This window comes from Aethalodelphis obliquidens, unplaced genomic scaffold (genome assembly GCF_003676395.1).
Source record: "Aethalodelphis obliquidens isolate GAN/ISIS:26980383/991018 unplaced genomic scaffold, ASM367639v1 scaffold26, whole genome shotgun sequence".
Classification (NCBI taxonomy): domain Eukaryota; kingdom Metazoa; phylum Chordata; class Mammalia; order Artiodactyla; family Delphinidae; genus Aethalodelphis; species Aethalodelphis obliquidens.
Genome location: NW_020837970.1, coordinates 14,990,995 through 15,005,649, shown reverse-complemented (window position 1 = coordinate 15,005,649; position 14,655 = coordinate 14,990,995). Strand labels below are relative to the sequence as shown.

Below are 14,655 nucleotides of genomic sequence, written 5' to 3'. Positions count from 1 at the left end.
TCCCTGGCCCTGAACTTTCCAAGACCCATCTCATGCCTGTTCATAACCCTGGGGGAAGGAATCATGGAATTTTGTTTCTGTGACGCAGAAGGGCTTTTCGAAATGTGTTCTGTGAAAGGCCGTGTCTGTACACACACAGGCGCGTGAGCACACACACTTGGCAGGTGGTGTGTGTAGGGCTAGCCTGCAGCCTGGCTCCTTCACCTCCCCAGCATCCATCCCCAGCCCGGGAGATGCTCACAGCTGGAGCTCAGCAGGGACCTCGAGTGGAGGAAGCCACTTGCTGGTGGTCTGCGCTAGTTACCTCCCGTCTCTGGGGCTCAGTGACCCCACCTGTAAGCTGGATGATAAGTCCCGCCTCTGGGCTTGATCCAGAGAGAATGACAAATCATATACGTGAGCGCCTGCCCACTCTCTCCACGACCCGTCACAGCGGAGCCAGTCCTCCGCCCCCGCACTGGGCTCCCACCATGCTTTGCGCTTTCCGCACCCAGAGCCAAGCCGCACCCGAGCCTCCAGGGCCCCTGTGATCCCAGGATCTGTGGCCTGTGCTGCAGCTTCAGCCTGGGCAGTTGGGGGGCCAGGGGCAAGGGTGGCCCCCCCACTTGGGTCTCGGGCCCCACCTAACTGGTGCCCGTGATGCCCCCATCGCCCCAGGACGACTCGGACGGCAGCATCGAGTGTGTGAACGAGGAGAAAAGGCTCCACAAGAAAGTCTGCAATGTCAGCTACCCCTTCTTCCGGGCCAAGGCCAAGGTTGGCGCTGGGGTGGTGTGGGGAGGGAACGGGGCGGGGCGGGGAGGCACAGGGGAGGCCAGAGAAGTGGAAGGGAACAGCGCGGAGGACTGGGGAGGGACAGAGAGGCCTGAGGACGCCTTTTAAGTAGGTTGGTTTTTTCTCCCATGAAATGACCTTCAAGTGACCTAATTACCCAGCCATCCCCAGGGCTGACAGCACACCCCAGGAGAGCATCAGGACCCTCACCTCAGGGGCAATCCTACCACTCCCACCCACCACTCTCCCACCTCCTCTTGGCCATTTACCCCACTGTCCTGAATCCTAACCCGTTTTTAGAACGTCCAGCCTCTGTCATGGTGCTGTGCCTGGGGAGAGATGGGAAGAAAAATGAACGTTTCTTGAGCGCCTACCATGTGCTTAAAAGTACATGTGAAAAGAGTGTAGGGATGGGAGAGGTAGACTCCAAACCGTGGGGACGTTTGCCCATCACCCCCGGGCAGTAGGCAGGCCCTGAAGGTTCTAGAGCAAGAGGAGACCTGACTGAGGCCGAGCTGCTTGTAGAGTGGGAACCAGACAGAGGGGAGCTTGAGGTAGGGGCCACCTAGAGAGCAGCAGTGTGTTCCCAAGAGCAAGGTCTGCAAGGCTGGGGGAAAGGGAGGAGAAGGGGGAGGGAGATTAGGGCTCCTGGCAAAAGAACCTCCCCAGTGCGACAAAAGTCAAGATTGTGGTTTTTGAGGTGAGGCGCTGACGCACCCAGGAGCTCTTGGGTGAAGACCCAGGGGGAGCAGCGCACAGCCCAAGCTTCCCCACCCGATCCTGCAGCGCTCAAGGAGTAGCCATCCCCACACCCCACCCCTGCCACCAGGTCTCCTTGGGAAACCCTGTGAGGGTCAGACCTGGGAAGAGCACGAGAGGTCTGTGCAAAGCCCCAGTAGCGCCACCAGGTGGGGCAGAAGGTAGCAAAGAGGGTCAGATGTCAAAGGGCACAATCAGGGGACCCAGGCCCTACTCCTGGGTGAAGGCCAAGGGAAGCACCAGGACCTGGGCAATCAGAGCGGTGGGAGGGCCGCTGGACAAGGAGACAGGTGTGTGACTAGCCTCTGGGTAGCCTGGGACAGCCTTCCCCCTTCTCAGCCTCACACCTGTTCACACGCAAGAACGGGGGGTGCATGAGGGGGTCTTATCACTAGATTCTGGCCCCCACTTCCTGCGATGCATGTTGATGGCCATCTCCCCTTCCCACCATCAAGTGCCCCCCAGAACTTCCTGCAGAAAGAGTCTGAAGTTGGATTTGCAGTCTTCTGGTTGCCTGTAGTTAAAAACAAAAAGGGAGAGGGCGGAGGGCTGGCCTCACAGCCGAGAAGCCCCAGCAGGGGAGCTGTTGACCTCGGCTGCTTCCCCGCCATGGCCCCTGAGCTCAGCTCACACTACTCCAGCACCTGGTCCTCCCTCCCCCAGCCCACTCCCTGCCAGCAGGGCCCACCAAAAGGGCAGGGGTTGGGAGGGGCGGGCCAGGGCTGGTGTGGGCAGTGCTCAGACAGGCAGTTCCCAGCCAGTCCGGCTCCAGCGACTTCTTCCTTGTAGGTGGCTTTCCGTCTCGATTTCGAGTTCAGCAAATCGGTCTTCCTGCACCACATGGAGATCCAGCTCACAGCGGGCAGGTCAGGGCTTGTCCGCTCCTTCTCCCTCCCTGCTCGCTACTCCTGGGCCCTGTTCTGCTGCTGGGAACTGCCCCTCCCCACACCAAATCCCCCACCAAGCCTTGTCCATCGCTGCCCTGCCTGGGAGGGCCCTGGGTCAGTCCCCAAGTGCGGGCCAACCTGCTGCCTGCTGTGCTGCTGCCATTCTTCATTCCTGGGCAGCTTGGATATAAATAATAATACCCTCAGCTTTCTACAGCATTTTATATAGCAATTATTTAAAAGCCCTACAGTTATAAAGTACTATGCACGTAATATCTCAGTCAGTCCTCACAGCAGCGCCTTAAGACAAGCAAAGCAGGGCTTATTCCCCACCCCACCCCACCTCCCAAGTTACAGGTAAGAAAAGGAAAGCTCAGAGAGGTTGAGTGAATTTCCCAACAACACACAGCATGTAAATAGTACAGTTGGGAGCTAACTAGTTTTCCTACTCCTTATCCAGTGCTCTTTATGTCCTGGTCACTTCTCTCCCCTTGGAAACTTCCAATTTTAAAAGACCTTTCATTACTCTATGTGGGTCTGTCTGTCTGTCTGTCTCCCAGGCCTCCCTGAGGCAGCTTGCTGTAGGTTGACCCCGTGAATCGCCCACGTCAGTAATAAACACACGGAGGTGAGGAGGAATTCTGGCTGGAGCCTTATAAACCCTCCTGAGAACTTGTCCACACTGAGAAATAAACACTGCAGGCAAACCGAGCACCGACATTCCAACACACATACCCATGCGCAAACCAGTCAGCCGTCACAGGAGTGCTGGGGGTCAACACAGCAGCACGTGCGTGTATCCAGGTATAGTTAGCCAGACTGTGCACTCTGGTGGAATCCTCACTTGACACGAGGAGAAGTTTGTAAGATGTGTTGATATCTTAAGGCCTCCCTCTTAGAAAGCAGTTTGTTCTCACAGGGCCATGAACGCCCTTGCCTGCAGTGTCCTTGGCAGTGTGGGTGTTGGCGGGTGTTTGTGAGTTAGGCATATATAGGCAGGGGACACGGGGCATCTGTGTGTGTCAGATCTCCCTTTTCTAACTAAGCACCTATCTGGGGTAAGGTTTCCGAAGGAAATCAAACAGTGTATGTCATGAGCAGAAATCACACCTTTTTTATGTCTAAATGATCTGCTCCGGTAGTTCATGGTGCTCAGAAGCGAAGGGAAGCATATTCAACAAAACTTCCTCTAATGCCTCTGAATTTCACTCTCCAGCTTTTTCAAGGCAGCATAGCCCCCATGGGAGCTGGCGCACCCCTAGTCAGCTCATGGGGGGTCGGCTCAAGGGTCAGTAAACGCTCTGCTGTGAATTCCTCATGCTCTTCCCCTCTCTTGGGCAGACCCTTACCCTGGAGGCATCATCTCCCGGGGCGGGGGGCGGGGGGTAGGTAGCATAGGATTTGCCCATCTGACAGATGAGGAGGGCACACAGGCCGCTGTGACCAAGCTGGCGCCGTCCTCCCAGCCTCCAGCCCAGATGTGCTGCACCCAGAAAGAGGGCAGGGAAAGCTGAGGTCTCCAGGTCCCCTGCCTCCCCGGCCCTTCCCCTCCCGGGAGACACCTCTGATGACCCTGCTGGCTGGCTGCTCTGGTGCAGCAGACCTAGACGCACGGGGATGCTGCTTCTCAACCCGACTTGGAACCCCCCTGCTGCCCTGAGCTGGGTGGAGGGAGGGCTGTCCCTTCCTGACCACAGGCGCTGCCGGCTCTCCTTGCAGTGACAGTGACGAAGAAGAGAGCACCAAGGAAGACAACACGGCCCTCCTACGCTTGCACCTCAAGTATGAGGCTGACGTGCTCTTCACCAGGTGGGCTGCGGCCCCAGGGCCCTCGTGCTGAGGGACTATGGGAAGCAGCCGGGTATGCCCCTTGAGAGTGCACCCGCCTTGTCCATGGAGGGGAGGTGGCATCAACATGGAGGAAGAAGAGCTACAGACCTGGTCCCCAGGGAGCTCCCCGCAGTGGGGGAGGGGGAGGGCTGGAGCAGCAGGCAGTAGCCACCCCAGGTGCAGGCTATAAGCGGAGGAATGGTCTGCAGAGAACTTTAAAATAGTCAAACCTGCTAAAAAGTCCATCTGCATTTCATTACCACTTTGCACTAGCAATTCTAAATAGCATCAGTGAGAAAATGCTTCTCCCTGCAGGGCAGACTGCTCCCACCGCCCACCCACCTCAGTCTGCCAGTGGTCCCCAGTGTGCCCCCTGAGAGCTCCCAGGAGGGCAGAGAAGTCAGAAGGTAACCACAAACAGACAGAAAGTTCAGGCCCTCCCACGGCCACCACTAGAGGCTGGAACGCTGCACAGTGGGCAAGTTCATGATCAAAAGAGGCCATGCCCCTGGGCAGGAGGCAAGGGCAGGGGTGGCAAATAACTTGCTCTTCTGGTTCATGGCCATCCCACACACGAGGCAGACATTGCTAATTGATCTCAGAGTTTATTCCTGCTGAGCCTCAGAATCCTTCCCAACACAGCACTCCCAATGGACACAAGAGGAAACGTATTTGCTGTGGTCTAGGGGGAGGCGGGTGCATGCCCCCACCCTCTTCCATTCGTTTATCCATCTAGCCTACACTGACTGAGCTCATGGCGACCCTGTCCTCTGTCCCTGCAGGAGCAGCAGCCTGAGCCACTATGAGGTCAAGCCCAACAGCTCGCTGGAGAGATACCATGGCATTGGGCCTCCCTTCAACTGTGTTTTCAAGGTTAGTCTGGAAGGGAGTCAAGCAGACAGTGAAAGACAGGAGCTGAGGATCCCCCATCTGGGAGGGGAGGAATCTGGAATCATTGCTAGCGCCTGGGGTTCAGCCTCAACCCTGCCACCCATTCACTGTGTGACTTTAGGCAAGTCCCTTCCCCTCTCTGGGGCTCTCAGTCCTCATCTGGAAAATTATAGGGCTGAACTGGGAGGACGTGTCAGTGAAGATTAGGTGTAGCTGCTTATAATTTTTTAAAGTATGAAAAAAAAAACAGTGGTCTAAATGCCCTGGGGTTTATTCTCTCCCATAAAAGAAGTCCAGAGTTGGCAGCTTTACAGAGTCATCCGGGATTGGGTCTCCTTGTGTCTGTTCCACCATCCTCAACATGCAATCATCAGCCTATCAAGTTCACCTCATAGTCCAAGGTGGCTGCCGCTCCAGCCATCACGTTCTCATTCCAGGAAGAAGGAAGGGGAGAAGAGCAGACCAGACCCCTGCCTACTAAGAAACCTCCTTGGCAGTTCCTTGCACTTCCAATTACTTCTCTTTGTCCAAAACGGTGTGATTCAGCTGTACGGGAGGCTAGGAAATATGCCTTTTTGTCTTGCTTTCTGTCACTAAGGAAGGAGGGAGAAGGAGAATTAGGAAGCAGTTTAGAGTCTCTGCCACAGTGTGCCCCAAGATCTCCCCAGCCCTGAACTGCTGAGTGAGAATTGGGAGCAGGCAGACAGCTGGAAACATGCAGGTGCCTCAGTGGCTCATCCAAGAGAGATGTAGTAACCTGCCCAAGGCCACACGGCTCATCTGTGGCGGCAGCCCCAGGTTATGTGCTCAGACTTTCTGATTCCAAAGCCCTATTTGTGATCCCTGTGACTCTGACACCAAATGTGTCACGGCTAGAATGTGAACCAACACACGCTCACTATTTACATCCTGCATCAGTTACTGATTATTTCTCACAATAAAGGAATTGTTGTCACCACCTCCACCCCGACCTCTGTCGAGGGAGGCCACCAGCACCACAGCCAAGAGAGGGTGAAAAGGGAAGTAACCCTTGCTGTCAGCCTCGTGGCCCCCGAGTGACCCATCCTCAGCCTCCAGGAGCCCATCCCTTTCAGCTTTCATGCAGTTTCATCCTGTAGCCCCCCGCTGAGATCTGGAAGAGCTTTGGAGCATCTACGGTGAAAAAGCCAGGGGGCTTGAAGGGGCCTGGCTGGGGGGATCTCCCCGTGAGCCTCGTCCTCCACCCCCCAACTGCTGCTGGGTGTACTGACACCTCCCCCTACTCTGGCCACAGATCCAAAACTTGGGCTTGTTCCCCATCCACGGGGTGATGATGAAGTTCACTGTTCCCATCGCAACCAGGGGTGGCAACCGGCTGCTGCTGCTGAAGAGCTTCCTCGCTGACCAGGTACCCATGCCCCGGGGGGCCAGCACAGGGGAGAGGACAAACATATCCCTAGGTGTGCCCCCAAGTCCCCAGACCTCAGCTCCTTCTCCCGAGCCCAGGGCCAGCCGGGCCTTCTCTGGGCAGAGGAGGAGAGAGGACCGTGTCCGGGACGCTGAGTCTGCCAGTGCTGGTGGTGAGGCTGGTTGCGTGTGTCCTTGTGCAGGCAAACACGTCCTGTAACATCTGGGGGAACAGCACTGAGTACCGGCACGCCCCAACGGAGGAGGACCTGAGTCGTGCCCCACAGCTGGTGAGTGTCCCCGGCACCAAGAGCCCCAGGGGATGAGGAGAGGGGGCTGCCTGAGCTCCTTGTCCAGTAGTTTGTCCAGAAGAGCTTGTCGAGCACCTCTATGTCCCAACCTCAAACTGAAAGGACACAGAATAAGAAAAAGATACTTCTTGCCCTTAGTGAGCTCACCATCTCACAGGAGACATGGGATTGAGTGTAAAGAAGCCAAGTAGCGAGGCTGGGATACGTGTCAAGTGAGGGGTGGTGGAGCAGACAACCTCGAGTAGAGAAGCAGGGGTCGTGGACTTGCCCCTGTGCCTAAAAGGGCCGGTAGGATATGGACAAGCAGAGGGAGGAGGAAGGAGCAAGACCACATGGGGCTTGTATTGGAGACACTGACCACATCACCTGGGGCCTCCCTGCCCCCAGAGATGGAAGGCAGCCCAGCTCCCACTCCTGAGGCCCTCCCCAAGACATCTGCTAGTGTCCAGGTTTCTGTTCCCAGGGCTGCCTCTGTCCCCACATACCAATTTCTGAGCGTGCCTTCACTATTCCTTACCCAAATAAAAATCTTAGCTATTTTCATTTTGTTCATTTTCAAATGCCTCACACAAAGCATCTTTGGCGTGTAGTGCGCTTTACTGAAGACTTGAACTTGGGTGGGGTGAGGTGGCTGCGAGGGAGCAACACAAGTAAGTTTAACCTGATAAATCTTAACTATTTGATGATTTGTTTGGGTTTTCTATTAGGACGGTGGTATCTGCAAGTAATGATAGTTTTAGTTTTACCACTCAATCCTTTTAAATTGTTTTTCTTGTCTTATTGCTCTGGCTATAAAGGCAATGGTAAACAGAAATGATGACCGTCTTGTCTTGATCCTGCTTTTAAAGGGATTATTTTTAATTTTTCATTATTAAATGTGATACTTGCCACAGACATTTTAAAATAAGCACCCTTATTCAGATTCAGGACATTCCCTGGGAGTTTTTATCATAAACAGAAGTTGGATTTCATAAAAGGCTTTTTTCTGCATCTGTTGCAGTAATACTATCATTTTCCCTTTAATGCGTTTGTATGGTGGTGACATTTATAGGTGCCCTAACGTTGACCCAAAGTTCTGTTCCTGAAATACACCCAGTTATGCACAACTTCAAGTGGAGCATCGGATATACCGTCCTTACCTTGTCCTCCACCCCCATCCCCTTCTTTCTTCCTTGTCCTCTGCCCCTCCTACCTCAGGAACAAAACCCCACTTGGTCAAGCTGGGCAGCTGAGCCATCTCTCTGGTGGCCAAGCCCCTGCTCACCCTAAGACCCACCTTCTCTTTCAGAATCACAGCAACGCTGATGTAGTTTCCATCAACTGCAATGTGAGGCTGGCCCCCAACCAGGAAATCAGTTTCCATCTGCTGGGGAACCTGTGGTTGAGGTCCCTAAAAGCAGTAAGTAGAGCCCCGGGGGCCAGGCTGGAGGAGGCAGGTGCTGGGGAGTCTCCCCCGGGAGAGGGGCCAGAACTTGACAAGGCCTCTGATTACACAGCTCAAGTACAAGTTGATGAGAATCACAGTCCATGCAGCCTTGCAGAGGCAGTTCCACAGCCCTTTCATCTTCCGCGAGGAGGATCCCAGCCGCCAGGTGAGCACTGGGAACCCTGCAGACCTGGGCCTGGGCCAGGCCAGCTTGGGGAAGGGTAGCCCCTTCCCCGAGAGTTTTCCTACACCCCCTGCAGGAGAGAGAGGGACAGGCCTGCCAGCAGTGAGTGCAGCATCAGAGGTGAGGGAAAATCAAGACAAACAGGCTGTTAGGGGCAAAACTGGGGAGAACAGAGCCAGAAATAGGCATTGGCGCTGTCCCTCCGGGGCACCAAGCGCTGCACCTCAACAGCCCCCGGAGGCGAAGAAGGAGGGACACCTGCGTGTCTTGCACTAGAGGAAGCGGAAGTACAACCCAGGCCTGCCTGCCTGCCCACCTGCTTCAGGGCGGCGAGGCTGGGTCTCGGCAGGCTGGCAGCCTAGAACGGCCAGCCAACCCTCCCCTCCCCATGCATCCGCGCCTCAAATCTAATGAATGAAGTCTGCTGCAAACTGAAGTTGTGAAGACCGAGGGACTCGAGCTATCTCTGAACTGGAACTCTTTTTGAATTGAGTAAAACTGGACTGTCTCAGCTCAGACTGGCTTGAATCAGGGTCTAGGAAAGGGGTGAGGCTCCCGGTGGCGCTCTCTGGGAAAATGAGAAATTGGGTCTTGAAAAAAAGGCGGGTCCTCTGGAAGGAGCCGGGCGTCTCGGGCGTGGGACGCTGCTGCCCTCCACTGGCCACATCCCCAGCCCTGGCCTGGGCTCCGGGTGAGCGTCCTGTACCAGATGCGCAGTCACCCACCAGCCCCACCCCAGGAGACACTGGAGAGCAAAATGGGCCTGGTCAGGAAGCCAGACCTCCATAAAACACACACGTCGATCCCAAACAGCGTGTGGGTGTGCCAGGCGGAGGGGGAGCCGGCACAGAAGCCCGAGGCAGCATTCAGCAGATCCACCCGAGGAGCTGTTTTATTTGTTCCTTCTTCAGCATTTGTCAGGTGTTCATCCTGTGACTCAGGCTCACCCCCCAGATGAATTAGGCAGACAAGGGGGCGAGAACAACGAAGTGTGGGTGCAGTCTGGGGGAGAGCACAGGTGCTGGCATGGGGGTTGGTCAGAGCAAGCCATGTCCAGGGAAGGCTTTCTGGAGGAGACGGTCCACTTGACCTGAATCTTGAGAGACATGTGGGAATTTTCCAGGCAATCACGCGAGAAGAGGCATGGTACAGACACACCACGCACACACAGACCACCCCTTTCTCCGCACTAGTCCATTTGTCATTTACTAGTTTAAGTGATTTCTCCTTCCACTCCCACTTCCCACCCCCAAAAACCCCTCTTATACGCTCTGGATGCCTCACTTCTCTTAGAAAGCCAGCAACCCAAAATTTAAGCCCCTGTTGCCTTGGCTCTGTGCGAGGTGCTGGTGTGGGAAGGCAGAGCCAGCTCCCAGCCTTCAGGGATGGAAAGAGCATAGAAGGGACCTGCTGTTGGTGGAGCCCTACCTATGTGCCGGGCACTGCAACAGACACTTGCCGTGTTACCCTGCTTACTCCTCACAGCACTGTGAGGGGCGTCCCCACGTCTATTTTTCAGATATGGAAATGGAGGCTGTGTGAGGTAAAGCGGAAGGGGAGCAGGCTTGCCTCAAGGTGAATAGAGGGTCGCTGGCCAAGCCGGGCGCCGCCATGCTGTCGTGGGTGCGTTCGTTCAGGCTTTCAGCGCGTTGACTGAGCTCCTGCTCTGTCCCAGGCACTGTTCCAGGCACTGAGGATAGAGCAGTGAGCAAAATAGATAAAGCCCCTGCTCTCCCTGGAGCTGACACTCTAGATGGGGGTGGGGGGAAGAGTCAACGAACATAAATACATACAATGTCAGTGGTGATAAGGTCTGCCCAGGAAAACGCAGGTGCGTAAGGGTGGAGACGAGGGGTGTTATTTTATACAGGGAGACTGGGGAAAGCCTATAAGGGGACAGCAGACAGAGACTAGAAGAAATACAGTGGTGTCATGCAGCGAAGCGGGGTGGGGGAGCCCCACCAGCAGAAGGAACAGCAATGCAAAGCCCCAGCAGCAGGCGTGTGCTGGGCGTGTTGGCAGCCGGGTGGCTGAGGGCTGGAGTAGAGAGAGCAAGGGGCAGAGGAGGAGATGAGGCCGGCGAGATAAGCAGGGCCGGAGGGTGCAGGGCCTTGCAGGCCAGGACAAGGACTCTGTTTTTCACTCTGAGGAAGATGGGAAAACCTGGAGGACAGAGCAGAGCAGAGAATAAATCCCCTGCCTCTGGCTACTATTCCAAGAACAGACTGTGGGGGGCGATACACAAGCAGAAGGGGCAGCTAGGTGGCTGCTGCGGTCTCCAGGTGGGAGATGAGGGTGCTCAGTCCAAAGAAGTAGCCTTGGTGGTGGCAGGAGTGGCCACATTCTGGGTGTTTCAAAGGTAGAGCAGATAGACTTTGCCGGAGTCCACGTGGGTGTGAAAGTGAGAGTCAGTGACCAATACAAGAAGCAAGAGCAAGGAAGGACAAGGCTGCCATTTGCTTTGAGGGGAAAGATGTTGAAGGAACAGGTTTGAGGGTGAGGAGTGAGATCAGGAGTTTACTTGGGGACCTGTTAAAGTTGCCAGGCAGGCCGAGTAGACAGTTGGATATGAGTCTGGAATGCAGTGGAGAGTCCAGGTAGAAGGTAGCAATGTGAAAGCATCAGCAGGCATAAAGATGGTTAGGGCCCTAGGACTGAGTGAGCTTCCCCGGGGCTGCGTTAGGGCTCTCACGGCCCTGGGCACTTTTGCTTTCAGGGCCTTACTCCATAACCAAGATTTTTTTAAAAAGCATTATTTTCTGACTTGGTCTGTATAAAGACAAATATAATCCAGACAAGATTATATTTTTTTATTCTAACTTTAAAAGAAATTAGAACACTTCTGTGGACCCCTAAAAGCACCATGGACCCTGGGCGCCGTGCCCACGGTGTCCACTCCATAAGTCAGCCCCGCGCTCACCAGAGCCATGGGACACACCAACACTTAGGAAGCAGCAAAGAGAGCAAGAAAGAGTGTCCCATGTGGTAGAAGGAGAAAGCAGGGAGAGTGGAGTGGCCCCAGGCCCAAGGCAGAAAGCGTCTCAAAGAGGAGGTGGGATCACTTGGTCACTTAAGTCAGATGTCTGCTGCACCAGGGCTGGGAGCTCTGAGGCCTCTCAGCAGGCTGGTGCAACCCATCCCTTCAGCATCTCCCTGAGGAAGGGGATGCAGCTCTCCCACCAGGTGCCTGCTGTCTCCTACCCTCCTGCCCCTCCCCAGGCTACCACCTGGGCCCCAGAACAGTAGCGCTGTTGACCTGGCCTCACCCCTCACCTTGCAGATCACATTTGAGATCTCCAAGCAAGAGGACTCACAGATCCCCATCTGGATCATCGTGGGCAGCTCCCTGGGGGGCCTCCTGCTGCTGGCGCTGCTGGTCCTGGCACTGTGGAAGGTGAGGGCCCCCGCAGGGTGCAGGTGGGGGGCAGCATCCTGGCTGTCCGGGCCTGGGGCCTCCGCCTCTGAGCTCTGTGGCCAGTCCCCATGTTCTCCTCCGCGTGGGAGCTGGGGCCCACCCAGCCTCCTCCCCAGAACTTGCCGACTCCTCACCACAGCAGGCAGATGGGCTAGGGCCACCAAAGGGTACTCAGCCTACAGCTCCAACCCTTTTGTGGGTCCCTCTGAGAACCTAATGAAAGCTAGGCTTCCTCTGATCAGAAAAAAAGCAAGCACACGCAGCCACAAAATGTCTCCAACCGTGTCAGACTGTTAAGAAGTCCCCCAAAAGCCCTTCTCCGTCTCTGAGCCTCAGGCTAAGAACCCCTGGTCTCAGCCTCTTCCTGTTATAGATGAGGTGAAGGAGGCCCAGAGAGGGGTGTTGACTAGGGCAGCGTCAAAGAGCATGACTGCTTGCCTCTTGACACAGGCTCCGTCCACTTGGTTCCAGCCTCCCTGTCACCAATTAAGTGGCCCGTTGTGCAGCCTGGCGGTGGTAGGGGAGATATGCAGCATGAGCTGGGGCGTTCGGGGAAGGCTTCTGAGGAAAGAAGCCTTAAGAGAGTGAGTGAAGGGAGAGCAGGAAGGGGAGACAGGCCCTGTCCACCCTGCCCACCCCTGAGATTTCTCCCTTTGCCTTCCCACAGCTCGGCTTCTTTAAAAGTGCCAAGCGCAGGAGGGAGCCCGGCCTGGACCCCACCCCCAAAGTGCTGGAGTGAGGCTCCGGGGGAGGCTGAGAGTTGATGGGGGCCAGGACACGGGCCCAGGCAGTGTGCAGGCCCGTGGCCCACCGAGCTGGGGTGGAGAGGACGCCGGCTCGCTTTGCACTTGACCTCATCTCCTGAGAGACCAAGTCTGCTCCCTCTGAAAAGAACTCAAGTCAGTTTTAAGAGGGACAGTCCTACTGGGAGCCATGGTACCTCCAACACAGATCCCTAGGGATTTAAAGGGACACCCCCCCAAGGTACACCCCAAAGCCGCCCCCAGGCTCTGTGGGGGCATTTGCTGCCCCCATCACTAAGGTGCTAGAAATTCGTCGTCACCCCATGCTCACAAGAAACCCAGAGGGGAAGACTACAAATGCAAACCCACTCTGCCCTCTCCAGGCCTCTAGTTCCAGTGGGACCTAAGGGGACAGCAGATCTGCACTCTGCGCTGTCCTCCCACCCCAACGCTGTCCATGGCTCCCGAGTCTCCTCACCCCTTCCCCAGGCCGGAGATAGGTCCCCGGAGCGTCCCCTGCCTGAGGGGCCCAGCGGTGACAGCTATTGGCCTGGATGAAGACAGACTCTGGGACGCAGAGACTGTGATGGACGGGCAGCTGGGACCTAGGAGACTGGGCACCCACCAAGATGCGGAGGTGGGCGGGCTCTCCCGCATCCCCACCATGCGTTCACACTGACCACCGCCCACATCCCCTCCCAACATGCTCTCAGCAGCTGCAGGCCTGCAGCTGCCACCCCTCTTGCTGCTTTTGTTCCTGGGAGCCTGGCGGAAGTGTGGATGACGCAATCCCCAGGCTCCACGGTCCCACTTCGTCTTCCACCGCAGCCTGTCCCGATGCGATGGCAAGGCTGCAGGCCGTGGGCAGGGGTAGAGGTGGGGGGCTTCCCCTCCCTGCATCACCCCCTCCCGACACACACACACACACACACACACACACACAGCCTCTCACGGCCTCCCATCCCCCTTCCGACCACCCATCACCCATCACCCATGGGGGAGAAGGGCTGGACCAGTGCTGAGGGGTCCTCCCTGGAATGCACTGGATAAAGCTGGTGCAGGAACCCCCGGAGCCTGTGCAGCCTTGGTGGCAAGTGTCTGATCTGCCAGCCCATGGGACAAATGGTACTACCAATGACAGCGCCCCGAGGACAAGAGGCATGCCTGGTGCCCAGCCGAGTAATTTATGCCTTAACTTTGTTGTGAGGTAGGAATGAAGGGGGGATACATCAAAGGCGTCTGTCCCCTGTCACATAGTACGACCTTTACTGTCGTAAATATTTTAAAGAAATTTTTAAAAATACAGTGTTTAAAAACAACTAAGAGGCTGCCATCCCTTTTGTGGGCAGAGCATGTCCTAGTGAGCCACACTCTTTGAGGACAGGAGGTGGATGAGGGGCTCCCTGCTTCTTTCCCATTGTCTCTAGATGTTTGGAAGGGACTTGTCCACCCTTTGCTCCCCACAACATCCCCTCCCAGTGGCTGCCTGGTCTGGGATGGACATCTCCAGTGATGGAGCACTCCCTCCCCCTTTCCCTCCCTCCCAAGCCCACCTGTTCCATCTTTGGCCAGTTTAGATGGTTGAAACCCTCATGTCACTGTAGCTTCTACCCCTTCGTTCCTGCTCTTTCCTCTAAGGCCTCCCAGATTTCTCTAGGCTGGCATCTCAGTGCTAACTTTCAGACCCTGACTTCTAGTTTCTTCACCTTTACCCACAGACTACTCTTAAAATTAGTTGTCTCCGTCCTATTCTCATGTCTTTGGAATCTCAAGAAGCCAGTAGAATCTTAGAAATTATTTGGTCCTGTTCCCCCATAGATGAGGACGCTCAGAACCAGAGAAGTTAAGAGAGCCCCAGGTTCCACAGCAAAATCCAGACTAATCCCAGGACTGCTGTCTCTCAAGCCAGACTGTCGTTCTAGCCCAGCCTTAGAAGGGCTTCGTGAAGGATTAGAAGGAATTGACATGAAGTCACTCGTCACTCTTTATGGGAATATTTTTTCTCAAATGGTGAAACCAAAATCAGAAGGTAACATTTTAAAATCGTAT

At 55.6% G+C, this 14,655-nt stretch overlaps 1 protein-coding gene across 2 annotated transcripts in view; it reads left to right on the top strand.

Moving 5' to 3' along the window:
• Positions 1-13,925, top strand: part of ITGA11 (integrin subunit alpha 11) — a 124,533-nt gene extending 110,608 nt beyond the window's left edge. The window contains exons 21-30 of one of the 2 annotated variants that reach the window (XM_027123429.1): positions 658-756; positions 2,323-2,399; positions 4,140-4,229; positions 5,033-5,123; positions 6,415-6,528; positions 6,731-6,817; positions 8,127-8,237; positions 8,335-8,430; positions 11,729-11,842; positions 12,990-13,925. In XM_027123429.1, coding sequence (XP_026979230.1) covers positions 658-756; positions 2,323-2,399; positions 4,140-4,229; positions 5,033-5,123; positions 6,415-6,528; positions 6,731-6,817; positions 8,127-8,237; positions 8,335-8,430; positions 11,729-11,842; positions 12,990-13,013 — 903 coding nt within the window. In that variant the 3' untranslated portion in view covers positions 13,014-13,925. Of the gene's footprint in view, positions 1-657; positions 757-2,322; positions 2,400-4,139; positions 4,230-5,032; positions 5,124-6,414; positions 6,529-6,730; positions 6,818-8,126; positions 8,238-8,334; positions 8,431-11,728; positions 11,843-12,530 lie in introns of both variants that reach the window. The other variant, XM_027123428.1, reaches the window with a different exon arrangement.
• Positions 13,926-14,655: the final 730 nt, after the last annotated feature.